Genomic DNA, 13,427 nt, shown 5'->3' with positions numbered 1-13,427 from the left:
ATTCAGTAAGTTGCAATGCTTCAAAAAGACTTTGAATAGTGCATTTCTTTAGTCTTAAGAGACATGGTATCTGATAGGCTTAGTGGAATCGAGGAGTAAAGCAGCCTTAAGTTTGGACTAATTATGGAGCACCTTAACCGTGGCCTATTCGGTCAATGAAACAGAATTTCTCATCTTGGTAGAGCAATAAACATTTCCCTTGCTTCTCCGAGAGAAATCAACGGTTGCTAAATTTAGAAATTGAGATAGAAAACACAAAAGAAAGCATCTGGAGATCTGGAGCTTGTAAACTTAGGAGTTTTAACAGACACACAAAGGAGGGTCGAAGAGCTGTAAATAGCGATAGTAGTACTTAATTGCTGGTGTCAATAGAGCCAGCAGCACAATTATGCAAAATGTCAGGCACATCCATCTACTGAATTAGGAAACATGAAAATTATAAAAGTATCGCGTCTTCTAATCAAGTGACTTGAAAAAATTTGCTTATATAAAAATTGGCTATATCCATTTGACAGGAGGTTAGTCATTTTAACTCAACGGTTACAAGCAGAAAATCCCTGTTTTCTACTACTACTATACAAAATGAATAAGAAAAAAAAAGGAATTGTTTCCCTCTTTGTCAAGTCCCACTTAAATGGGGAAGTGACATCTGTACTATCTCTCATCTTTCTCATTTCTAAAACTATTGCTTACAAAATTTCATGGGCAGAAGAATTTGCACCATGGTCCTACTCATAATCTCCTCAAGCGGGAGGTGAGATCAATGAACACATCCTCTTTGCAAGGTATTGTTAGACCGCCCATTGGATGATCAAATCCAAACTCTTCTTCAGCTTGAGCTAACAAGTCTTGAAATAAAGGCTGGCTCAGGTATGATATTGGCACGACAAATCGCTTCTTCTGGCTCTCTCCTACATATACTGTGCAATGTCCTTTCGGAACACCTCCAGTTGTTGAAGACCTCCTTAGGATTCGATTAGCCTGAATAAATGGAGTCACTTTGATACCCATTATCTCAAGGAATATGATGTAACTGCAAATGATGAAGGAAAATAAAGAACAAGAACTTTGAGAATTGCACACAAATGAAAGTTTTTTGAATGTCAGGATACTTGTGTTTTGCTGAAATGTTTGGGTCTGATTATATATAAGTTTATGACAAGTTTCATATCCAAAAGTTTAGTGGTTAAGAGAAATTGGTGGCTACTGGTGAGAGGCAACAACACATGAAGTTTCACATGGTTTTGCCTACTCTGTTATTGTCAAATAACTTAGATCATAAATTTGTTGAAGCACAACACTAGGCCCTACTGCTTCTCAGATTTGGAACAGAAGACACCCTTAAAATAAAAGCCACAAGTAGGTATGAAGTTGATGACAAGCACTTCTTTAATGCATTTGTTGTTATAGCAAAACCAGCCAAGATGACAATTCAAAGGTCCCCTATCTACATGACCAAGAAGGTAGAAGCACATGGTTTTGCTTCTAACCTGCAATTGCTCATCTGATAGTTTCAAATTATTGGCATTGGTGAGAAGTACCAAGTATGAGCTGATGTCGTTACTAATAGGCCCCGGTTGTCGATCAAAGTAAGAAAAAGAGGAAACTTAGCTTCATCCACCAATTTAAGGCCCCATATCAACATAGCCAACAGGCATCAGCACATGGCTTTGCCTTTTGTTGTTAGTAGCAATTTCAGCTCCAACTCAAAGCCTGTCTACAACCTCTTGTATAAATAACCCCCTTTTCTATGGATAGTTTTCATCATCAAGTAAAAGCATTATCTATTTAGCCATCAAAAGGTTCTAAATTTCTAGTTTACTTTCTTGCTTCACCACTTTCAAGAAAAAGAAAAATGGAAAGAAAGACAATGCTCAGTACTAAGAAGCTCATCAAAATGGCAAGGAAATGGCAAAAGTTCGTGGTCAAGCAGAGGAAGAGGATTTCACTTCCAGGAAATGGTAGTGATGCAGACAGTTGTAGTACATCTTCATCCTCTATTGCCGGAAAAGGCCATTTTGTAGTCTATACAACTGATCAAAGGCGCTTCGTTATTCCTTTGGCTTATCTTGAAAATGAGGTCATTATGCAACTTTTAAACATGTCCGAAGAAGAGTTTGGACTACCAAGTGGTGGCCCTATTACATTACCCTGTGATTCGGCGTTCATGGACTACATCATGTCACTAATCCAGAAGGGTGTAACTGCTGGAGATCTTCACAAATCATTGCTCCTCTCAATTCCTTCATGTTGCTGTTCAGCTTTTTCCTTTCACCAAGGAAGTGGAAATCAACAAATTCTTGTTTATTGAGTCATGACATCATGTTTTGTAAATAATAGCTCAAAATAGACTTCATAGCTGTAGAAAAATAGGCAACTGAAAGCTTGTATCATTGCAGACTGGAATAGAGCTTTATCTTGAAATTAACCAGATCTATAACTCACTTTGCAATTTGACAATTGAGAAGCTTTAACATTCTCATCTTGGAGTAACACTATAATTTTATTGCAGGCAATCAACTTTGTCCATTGAAACTTACATTTACAGACATATGATCACACCAATGCAAGAGATTATCTACATTATCTATATGGGATAACTAATACCACCATTTTGGTATAAAATTTATACCAGTATTAGCTAATTATACCCACAAGCAAATATGGGATAATTACAATCCCAAATTTTATACCGGGATTAATATTCTTATCCCGGTAACCAAACGACCCTGGGTTGTTCCTCTTTCAGACTTTCTTTCTTGTTAAATTTCATACTGGATCATTATATATTGAAAACTGAAAAGGAAGCTGCAAATTACAGCAACCATTTTAGAGTGTAATAATCAAGTTCAGTGGTTCCTCTTATAGGACACTAACCGGGCCACCACTTCAATTCTTATTTCTAGTAACAGGTCATTCATGATTCATATCCACATATACAAATGGATCCTGCAAGTTTTCTTCAGGCCATAATAACAGAGCCCAACTCTTAAGAGATGGTGACATAGTCACAGATATATCAAGATATTTACATGTGTATTTTCAATTAGCTTAAAGCATCAAATTCTGCACTTCCCCTTGCTTCCAGATATTCAAGTCAAGAAACTAAGCTGAACATGCCCTTTTCTCACACTGCACTCACAATCATGTGATTTAATACGTCGTTTTCGCTACCACTAGACAAGATGTGGAGTTCATCTGCTCAGAAGCATGTTCAGATTTATTATATATCTGGAGATCTGGAGAATGTAAATTTAAGAATTTTATCATACAACCACACAAAGTAGGTCGGAGAGCTGTAAATAGTGATAGTAGTGCAAAATGTCACGCACATCCGTCTACTGAATTAGGAAACATGAGCATATAAAAGTATTGAGTCTTCTAATCAAGTGACTTGAAAATTTGTGCTTATATAAAAACTGGCTATATCCATTTGACAGGAGGTTAGTCATTTTAACTAACTTTACAAGCAGAAAATCCTTGTTTTCTACTACTACTACTACTATACAAAATGGTTCAGAAAAAACAAGGAATTTGTTTCCCTCATTGTCAAGTCCCACTTAAATGAAAGTGACATCTTTACTATCTCTCATCTTTCTCATTTCTAAAACTACTGCTTTACAAAATTTCATGGGCAGAAGAATCTGCACAATGGTCCTACTCATAATCTCCTCAAGCGGGAGGTGAGATCAATGAACACATCCTCTTTGCAAGGTATTGTGAGACCGCCCATTGGATGATCAAATCCAAACTCTTCCTCAGCTTGAGCTAACAAGTCTTGAAATAAAGGCTGGCTCAGGTATGATATTGGCATGACGAATCGCTTCTTCTGGCTCTCTCCTACATATACTGCGCAATGTCCTTTCGGAACACCTCCAGTTGTTGAAGACCTCCTTAGGATTCGACTAGCCTGAATAAATGGAGTCACTTTGATACCCATAGTCTCAAGGAATATGATGTAACTGTAAATGATGAAGGAAAATAAAGAACAAGAACTTTGAGAATTGCACAAAAATGAAAGTTTTTTGAATGTCAGGATACTTGTGTTTTGCTGAAATGTTTGGGTCTGATTATATATAAGTTTATGACAAGTTTCATATCCAAAAGTTTAGTGGTTAAGAGAAATTGGTGACTACTGTTGAGAGAGAATGGCACATGAAGTTTCACATGGTTTTGCCTACTACTCTGTTATTGTCAAATAACTTAGACCATAAATTTTGTTGAACAACAACACTAGGCCCTACTGCTTCTTATGATTTGGAGCAGAAAAAGACGCCCTTAAAATAACATCCACAAGAATGGATAAATTTGATGATTTAGTCCAGGACCACCTGGTTTAGAGGTGAGTGACAAAGAATGCCAGATAGGAATAGCAACAGAAATACCACAAGAGAAAGAAAGATAACGTGACAAGAAATATCACATGCCATTGCCTTCTAACTCTTTGACAAGCACTAAGAAAAAAAGGTCATATTTGTGGAATAACAACAAAATTCTCATAATCCAATTAAATGAACTTGTCTGCTATTTTCATCAATTCAATAAGAAAGAAAAATTATATGACTCATTCTTTTCTAGTCCCTTTCGATATGTCTGCGATTTATTTTTAAAGTTCTACTTTAGCTTAGCCCATTTGTTGTTATTCTGCACATAAAATGGAAGAAATACATTAATTTCTTTTCTTCAGTTGGAAAACTAGACAACCAGCCATATCCACAATACATTAGGTCCCATATTCAACAGCAGCACATGATTCTGCCTTGCCTACCTAACTCAGGTTGACAACTTTAGCTACAATTCAAATTCATTCTCTAGCCTCAACTATAAATGAACTGCTTCCATGAGCCATTTTGATCATCAAACAGATAGCAATTACTCAAACCTTTTAAAAAGGAACCAACCTTTTTTATTTCCTATCTTCCAAAGAAATCACTATGGTCAGTGTTAAGAAATTGATAAAAATGGCAAGGAGATGGCAGAAGTTTGCAGCCAAGCAAAGGAAGAGGATTTCTTTACCAAGATCAAGTTACAATGATGCAGAAAGCTGTAGCACATCATCTTCTATAGTTGGCAAAGGGCATTTTGTGGTGTATACAACTGATCAGAAGCGATTTGTAGTTCCGTTGGCTTATCTGCAACACGAGATAATCAGAGAGCTGTTGCACATGTCTGAAGAAGAGTTTGGACTTCCAAGTGATGGCCCTATCACTTTACCATGTGATGCCTTATTTTTGAATTACATCATATCACTCATCAGAAGAGGTGCAACTGTAGATCTTCAGAATGCTTTGCTTGTATCAGTTGCTTCCAGTCAATGCACATCAGCTTCATACCTTCAAGAACCAAGTCACCGGCAATTCTTAGTTTGTTGAGCTAACTTCAATAAGTTTTGTAATGGATACATGATACTCAATAAGTTTACAGAATGTTAACATCTAATTGTACATGAAAACTCCATATTCTTATCCAAACTGTTTTATTCTTTATAAATTGGGAAAATCTGATTGCATATCCGTTGTTCTCTAGTAGTCTTGCACCTAGAATATATAGCTTGTGGTTTTCACAATCACCGGGTAAGTTGATAAGCTCAATTCAAAGAACGTAATGTCAAAAGTTTCATCAAATCATTCTTTCCAGCAAGAAGAAATAAAAAAAAGACTATTGACTTAATTGTAAAAGTATGCACCAGGGGCTTCCGCAAAAGATTAATTTCAACCAAGATGATTTAGTTTCCTTGTTGTTAATGTCGTCTTCTAAGTAAACTGTAAGCAATTTTTAACTTGCCATTTTCAATTTATAAACAATTACATGAACAATAGAAGTAGGTATTAAAGCCCAAGAAAAATTAGCAAATTTTGGACAGTGGAAAGGGCAGTTGATCCTTTCCTTTTGCACATAGGAAGACTTGATATCATAACTATTAAGTCAAAAGAAGATTAGAGGAGGTAGGAAGAAGTCTAATATTCAATGTGAAGGTCCCCTACCTACATGACAAGGCAGGCAGGCAGCACATGGTTCAGCAAACTTAATCTAAAACAACAACAACTATGCCTCAGTCTCAAACAAGTTGAGGTCGGCAATATGAATCCTCATTCTTTTCATTAAGCTCAACTCATATCATTATCTTTACCAAAGAAATAAATCAAAGTGCAAGTAAATTATGAGGATTCATCATGAATTGGCAAGTATTACGCTGGCTGCTAACCTAACGCAACCTTCCTCCTTTATTCGGGCTTGGGACCGGCAATGTAAGCAGGCTCACACCGGCAGAGTTGTTAAGCGAACTTAATCTATCACCGAGAGAACTAGTCTTCATTCAAAGGTCTCAAACTCTTCAAATTGGTTGTGACTTGATAGGTCCATTCTGTTGTCGACCAAAGTGAAGATTTAAGCGTCTCTTACTCCCAAGATATTTTCTGGTCATAGCAGCAGTAAAATGCTACTGCCAAATTTCACACCAAGAGAAGCGGATGAAACATATTAGGAACCTATGGCATGTCTTCAACAATGACAATGCTTTTAGGGTGGGAAATGGTATGAAGATCTTATTTTGGGAGGATAATTGGTTTGGGACAGGGAGCTTTAAAGATTCTTTTTCCAGATATTTATATCCTAAGTCAACAACATGGATGTAAAATTGGAGAAGTTTGGACTCATCAAGGATGGAACCTAACTTTTAGAAGGTTTTTTAATGATTGGGAAATTAGGAGAGTTATTAATTTCTATGAGGTGCTTGGACAGTTCAAGGGCACAGAACAAAGGGAAGACAGATTATGGAGGCAGGGCAACAGTCAGGGAATCTTCACAGTCAAAGCTACCTATGGGACTCTCAACAAAGCTCCCATTCAACTAGAACTGTGGCCATGGAAACATATATGGAAAGTCAAAATCCCATACAAAGTGGCATGTTTCACGGGGTTAGTGATAAAAGAGGCTTGTTTAACTGAAGAAAATCTGATGAAGAGAGGCTTTCTTTTGTGTTCTAGATGCCATCTATGTGGCAGGAAGGTTGAGACCAACTGCCATCTATTTTTGCATTGTGAGGTTACCTCACAAATCTGGAATATTTTTTTGTGTATGAGGGGTCTCTCCTGGGCAATGCCAAAAAGCTCCTTGAGATTGCTTAAATGCTGGAACAGGGGAGGTGGTCTTCCCAGACATAAAAGCAGATGGAAGATGATACCACCGTGCATTTGGTGGACTATCTGGACAGAAAGAAATCTAAGATGTTTTGAGAGTACAGGCAGCCCAATTCAGAAGATCAAGATGAATGCCCTTTTGTTATTTTATTTTTGGTGTAAAGAGGAATTTACAGTCAATACTGAATCTATCCTAGAGATTTTAGAATCCTTGTAAGTTGTATAGGATATATGTTTTTTTTTCCTCCTTTCTTTCTACTTTCTCTCCTGTAAATTTGGCATTGGCACAGGCTTAGTGCCTTGTTATATGAAAATTGTTGCCATTCTCAAAAAAGAAGCGGATGAAGCAATGAATTGCAAAAGTTCTTATTTTTCAAGTCAAAATGAAAACATTTGATAGTAAAAGAATGTTCTGGCATCTCTTCGACCTAAAACCCCGGAATAAAATTCCTTCTCTTGGGTAAAGTTTCTTCATTCATCTTTGGTACTAACAAGCCTTCCCTTTACTAAGCTTGGAGTGCTAGCGAATATCTCTAACTCCTCAACATACAAGCTATAATTCCTGCTTTACTAGTGTACAAATTGTTTAAGGGAAAATTGGGATTTGATTCCCTCTCCATTCCTTCTCAACCAAGAAGTGAGATCAGCGGAATCCTCTTTGCAGGGGCTTTGTGTTTTGTGAGACGACCATAATGATCAAAACCAAACTGTTCCTCAGCTTCTAACGAGCTTTGTCTACGTTCTTATATAAGTTGATGGTAAGTCTCACATCCAAAAGTTTACTAGTAAGACAAATTTAGTGGTGGCTGTTGAGAGGCAATCCACATGAAGTTTCACATGATTTTGCATATCTTAGGTTCCTTTCATGATGTCTGTTACATTTTATTAGTCCTACTCAAGCTTGGCTGTGTTTGTTCTAATACTACAGAGCAAAATGGTAGAACTGAAAAATTAGACAACCAGCGATATCCACAAGGCAGTAGGTCCCATATTCAACAGCACCACATGATTCTGCCTAGCACACCTAACTAAGGTTGATAACCACAGCTTATAGTTGAAATTTATTCCCTAGCCTCAACTATAAATAAACTGCTCCCATTAGCCACATTTTGATCATCAAGCAGATAGCACAATCAAACCTTCAAAAATATCCTCAATGTTTTTCATTCCTATATTCCAAAGAAATCAATATGATCAGTGTTAAGAAACTGATCAAGCTGGCAAGGAAATGGCAAAATTTTGCAGCCAAACAGAGGAAGAGAATTTCTTTTCCAAGATCCAATTACCTTGACGCAGAAAGTTGTAGCACACCAACTTCCATTGTTGGTAAAGGGTATTTTGGTTCCTTTGGCTTATCTACAACATGAGGTAATCAGACAACTGTTGCACATGTCTGAAGAAGAGTTTGGGCTTTCAAGTGATGGACCTATTACATTACCATGTGATGCCCTCTTCATGAGCTACATCATATCACTCATCAGAAGAGGTGTACCTGCAGAACTTCAGAATGCTTTGCTTGTATCAGTTGCTTCGAGCCGATGCTCATCCGTTCTAGAACAAAGAAACCCCCAAGTGCTAGTTTATTGACCTATGATAAGTTTTGTAGTAGTCTAGTAGATACAAAATACTCCACAAGTGTACAGCATATTAAATCTCAATTATTCATCAGAATTCTATATTCTTTTCCCCAAACGGTTTAATTCTCTGATCATTAAGGAGAATCTGATTCTTTTATTTGCTTTCTAGTAGTCTTATAATTTGAATTGAACTCCACTAATTATGACAACATTAAGTGACAATGAATGAACAGACAATATGATGTGGATTATAAAATTTTATGTGGTCAACTTTGGACCAGCCTAGAAAGTTTTCACAAAACAAGCAGTGAACAATAAAGGCAGGGATCCAATCTTTTGATTTTAGAATATTACATGACAAGGATTATAACATTACAGAACTTTAATATTCTAACCAATAGGGTTATAGATTTCTGTAGGCCGCACACCCTTAATATCCAGATCGTGGCATAATCAAATGGATAAGGTGGTACTCGCAGTTCGAAAGAAAGTTGTGTCAAGAGCTGAATAAAACCATCTTCTCAAATAAGATAGAGAGCAAACTTCTATACTGAAGCAAAAGTAAAGAACCATTCTTATATCTATGTTGCAGTAGTTTTTATCAAATTTATTTTTCTCAAGGAAACAATATCCCTAATTTCAATTATCAACATCCTTCACTTTCTTCTAGATAAAACCACACTATTTTGTATGAAATGATCTTTTGATCTTTCTTAATATGCACACCCCTCCACCAAAGAAAAGAAAAAGAACAAGAAAGACTTATTGATCTTTCTTCATATGCACACCCCTCATTTGTTTCAACACTATCAACCGAAGATTGAGTTTTCTCACTGTTAATGTGTCTTTTGAGTAAAATTTGTGAGTGTTAACTCACAATATTTTCAGTTTACAAACATTTACACTAATATCCTTGTGTCCTTGTCTAATAACTTTAATGCAGTTGTTTTCCTAGCACAACCAGCCAAGATGACAATTTAAATGTCCCCTATTTACATGATCAAGAAGGGAGCAGCACATGGTTTTGCCTTTTACCAGCATTTCTTTATCTAATTGTTTCTAAATTATTGTCATTGGTGAGAAGTCCCAAGCATGAGCTGATAACATAACTAATAGGCCTAATTAGTTGTCGACCAAAGTGAAGAAAGGAAGAAACTTAATCTTTTATCCTTTCAAGCTAACTTCATCCACAAATTTAAGGTCCCATATCAACCTGGCCCAAAGGCATCAGCACATGGCTTTGCCTTATGTTGTTAGTAACATAACTTCAGCTCCAACTCAAAGCCTGTCTACGGCTTCTTGTATAAATAATCCTCCTTTCATGAGCCTTTCATCATAAAACAAGCATCATCAGTTCATTCATCAAAGTTCTCTAAAGTTCTAGTTTACTTTCTTGTTTCTAAACTTCCAGAGAAATGAAGATGCTCAGTACTAAGAAACTCATTAACATGGCCAAGAGATGGCAGAAGTTCGCAGCAAAGCAGAGGAAGAGGATTTCATTTCCAAGAAATGCCAGTGATACAGACAGTTGTAGTACATCCTCATCCTCTATAGTTGAAAAGGGTCATTTTGTAGTATATACAGCTGACCAAGCACGGTTCATCATTCCCTTGGCTTACCTTGAAAATGAGGTCATTAGGCAACTTTTAAGCATGTCTGAAGAAGAGTTTGGGCTACCGAGTGGTGGCCCTATAACATTACCGTGTGATTCAGACTTCATGGACTACATTATTTCACTAATCAAGAAAGGTGTATCTGCTGGAGATCTTCACAAAGCATTGCTCCTCTCAATTACTTCATGTTGCTGTTCAACTTCTTATTTGCACCAAGAAAGTAGAAATCAACAGATTCTTGTTTGTTGAGTCATGGCATCATGTTTTTTGTAAATGATAGCACAAAATAGATTGTATAGCAGTTGAAAAATAGATAACTGAAAGCTTGTACTATTACAGATGGAATAGAGCTTCATCTTGGCAATTAACCAGATCTATAGCTTCATTTTCTCAATTTGGCAACTGAGAATGTTAACTTTCAATTTGGAAATTGAAAAGCTTTTAACATTCTCATCTTGGAGTAGCACTATTATTTTATTGCGGGCAATCAACTTTGCCGATCAAAACTTACATACATATAAATGAACTTTGCCGCCTCTCGCTCCCCAAAAGACTGGTATTATTACAGAGGGAATAGAGCTTTATCTTGAAATTAACATTCAATATCATACTTGTGGTAAGACAAGATAAAATGTCAATATGGTTATCAAAAGATAAAATGTCAATACACATAAACACTAGTGAACAAGTGCATCAGGGTTATAGTATAGATACTGATATCTCTTGTCATGAGCTGGTTGCCTAGAGCTTCTTAAGAGAGGCTCTGAGATGGGGCTGGATACCAATTAGACTGGTCGCCATTTCCACAACATAAGACAGTTCACAATTCTCCACTTTAAAAACTCGACTGATCTCCTTGACCTGTCCATTAGGTAAGTGAAGTATCACATTAGTCAAAATTTCAGCAGCCTCCACCAACAATCAAGGGTTTCTTTTCTAAACTTTGATACAAAAGGCCAAGTCAGTCCTGATTGAAAAAAGAAAACTTATTGCAACTACCAAAATGCTTTCTCATTAGCCTAGAAAATTTCTTTATGTAAGGACTCTTCTTCTCTTATGAAATTTCTAGTTAGATGAGCAGCGCTGCAAGAGGAGGTTACCTTTGAAGCATTGCCAACTTCTTCGCTGTTAAGCTTCACAACTCCCTCTTTCATGTCATATGTTCCTTTCTGTAGAATCAAAGTAGAAAGATTATAATTTTATGGTTGACCAAATGGATAAACAACCCGAACACACCGACATATATAATTGACCTCCTGGATTGTCAATGAGTCTTGTTTTTTAACATCAAAAGTCACTTCAAATTACCAGCTCACTATTAGTACTGCTCGCCGAATCATGGAAAAAAATGTCCTTAGCACATCTAAAAAATCTGATAACATGAAATTTTGAGGCATGATCCATGAATCACAGAAATGAATTTAAGTGATATACATTCGACAATTTATATTTTTCAACACTATCGGTGAAACTTCACCTTCAATACCAATTACCGTATATACAGTAGGTTGATTATTGTTTCTATCAGGTTACCAATTAATGTTTGTTATATATATTTAGCTATAATTACCTTATAAGTGACTTGATACTGTAAGTATGTCCGTGCACATAACTTAAACTCCGCAGAACTAGTCTCTCAAATTTTGGTTATCGTTGCAAAGTTTTTATGTAAAATGTCTACGGATGCAATAAATTGCATGTAATTCATAAGGAAATTAAAACACCTGGACTTCAACAAGACCAGTGCTCTGAGCAATGACGACTTCAATAGTTCCGTCGAGTTTAGGTTTCCAATATCCACTCTCAGAATGCATAGGTTGTCCGGATTTCAGGTTCCATGTCTTTTGAGAATAAGCTATCACAGGCTGATAATAAAATAAGCAAATTTTAGGCAAAATATATCACATGTACAGTCAGGAGTTCTATAAAAGGAATTTAAGCAAATTTTATGCATGCTTGTTTTGAGCCGAGGGTCTATCGGAAACAGCCTCTCTACCTACACGAGGTAGGTGTAAGGCTGCATACTCTCTACCCTCCCCAGATCCCACTTGTGAGATTACAGTGGGTATGTTGTTGTTGCTGAATTTATAAACATGCAAGAATGCAACACTAATTTGAACATGTCAGCTAAAACAATTTTTGAATCCCATTTGTCACTGCATTAGAAGATTCCCCTATTTGAATCAATGTGTATATATAGAACAAAACTTTTTCCCCCTACTTGCACATTACTCTGTCCTCCCATTTTATGTAGCATTATTTGACCGGGCACAGTCGCACAGAGTTTTAAGCAAATTTTTTTTTTAACTTGTGATCTAAATAAGTAATAGATTTTTTGTGGCTATAAATATCTAATTTATTAAGGTGAAATGAAAAATAAAGGTATCATTATCTTTTACACCGACTAAAACGGAAAGTGTGCTACATAAATTGGGACAAAAGGAGTCTAATTTCTTGAGGAATTGGATTCAATTGAATCTCCTAAATTGCATTTAGCTCCGAGATAAAACGAAGCTAACCTTGTTGGGAGAGTGTGAAAATTGGAGCTCTTCGGAGTAATTGAAGGAGGAAATAGTTGGGAAAAATCCCTCTCCTTCACCTCTCCAAATCCCAAGCAGAAATGATATAGGTTTTACAGCCGGATGCACCGGCAACGTTTCCGATTGATTTGACACAGTTCCCTCCTCCATTATTCTCTCGTTCTCTCCTTTTTTTTTTCTTCTTCTTTTCAGATAAAAGACAGAACTGTTGATTTCCCCCATACTTATTCAAGAGTCAGAATACATTGCGTTGACCAAGTAAATACAGTGTTTGGACGGTTGCTTAGTTGACCATGCAAATAGTCTCCCTATAGTCTATACAGAGTTTAAAATATAAAATATTCCATTGTCCTGTACTAATTTATGTGATATATTTTCTTTTCTAGCTATATAAATATTTAAAATTTAATTTAGACCATAAGTTTAAAAAGTTTGTGAGTCAAATAAAGATTCTTCAAATAGAACCATGATCCTTCAAACGCAGTAAGACTTTTTCTATCTATCCTGAAACAAAAGTCAAGAACCATGATTCTTCAAATAGAAGACTTTAGGCTATAA

The 13,427-nt window shown here is 36.4% G+C and overlaps 4 protein-coding genes and 1 long non-coding RNA gene across 5 annotated transcripts; 2 read left to right on the top strand and 3 right to left on the bottom strand.

Annotated features, from left to right (window-relative positions):
- Positions 1–732: 732 nt before the first annotated feature.
- On the bottom strand, positions 733–1,011 carry LOC107810695 (auxin-responsive protein SAUR21-like). Its single transcript, XM_016635498.2, has one exon. The coding sequence runs from the start codon at positions 1,009–1,011 to the stop codon at positions 733–735; it is 279 nt and encodes a 92-aa protein (XP_016490984.2).
- Positions 1,012–1,781: 770 nt separating this feature from the next.
- LOC107795785 (auxin-responsive protein SAUR68-like) lies at positions 1,782–2,430 on the top strand. Its single transcript, XM_016618477.2, has one exon. It carries the CDS (start codon positions 1,856–1,858, stop codon positions 2,309–2,311), a length of 456 nt encoding a protein of 151 aa, XP_016473963.2. The 5' UTR covers positions 1,782–1,855; the 3' UTR covers positions 2,312–2,430.
- Positions 2,431–5,122: 2,692 nt separating this feature from the next.
- On the bottom strand, positions 5,123–8,637 carry LOC142166198 (uncharacterized). Its single transcript, XR_012696375.1, has 3 exons — positions 8,426–8,637; positions 5,215–5,333; positions 5,123–5,132 (listed from the first exon to the last, which is right to left on the bottom strand). It is a non-coding gene; the product is annotated as an uncharacterized LOC142166198 (long non-coding RNA).
- A 1,527-nt stretch (positions 8,638–10,164) lies between these two features.
- LOC107767096 (auxin-responsive protein SAUR68-like) lies at positions 10,165–10,578 on the top strand. Its single transcript, XM_016586012.2, has one exon. The coding sequence runs from the start codon at positions 10,165–10,167 to the stop codon at positions 10,576–10,578; it is 414 nt and encodes a 137-aa protein (XP_016441498.2).
- Positions 10,579–10,891: 313 nt separating this feature from the next.
- Positions 10,892–13,076, bottom strand: LOC107764550 (peroxynitrite isomerase Rv2717c-like). The gene is made up of 4 exons (XM_016583141.2): positions 12,849–13,076; positions 12,054–12,194; positions 11,430–11,498; positions 10,892–11,190 (listed from the first exon to the last, which is right to left on the bottom strand). The coding sequence occupies exons 1-4, from the start codon at positions 13,017–13,019 to the stop codon at positions 11,071–11,073; spliced, it is 501 nt and encodes a 166-aa protein (XP_016438627.2). The 5' UTR covers positions 13,020–13,076; the 3' UTR covers positions 10,892–11,070.
- Positions 13,077–13,427: the final 351 nt, after the last annotated feature.

The sequence above is a fragment of the Nicotiana tabacum genome, chromosome 11, assembly GCF_000715075.1.
Source record: "Nicotiana tabacum cultivar K326 chromosome 11, ASM71507v2, whole genome shotgun sequence".
NCBI lineage: Eukaryota > Viridiplantae > Streptophyta > Magnoliopsida > Solanales > Solanaceae > Nicotiana > Nicotiana tabacum.
The sequence above is the reverse complement of the archived record's forward strand: the minus strand, read 5'-3'. Positions and strand labels throughout refer to the sequence as shown.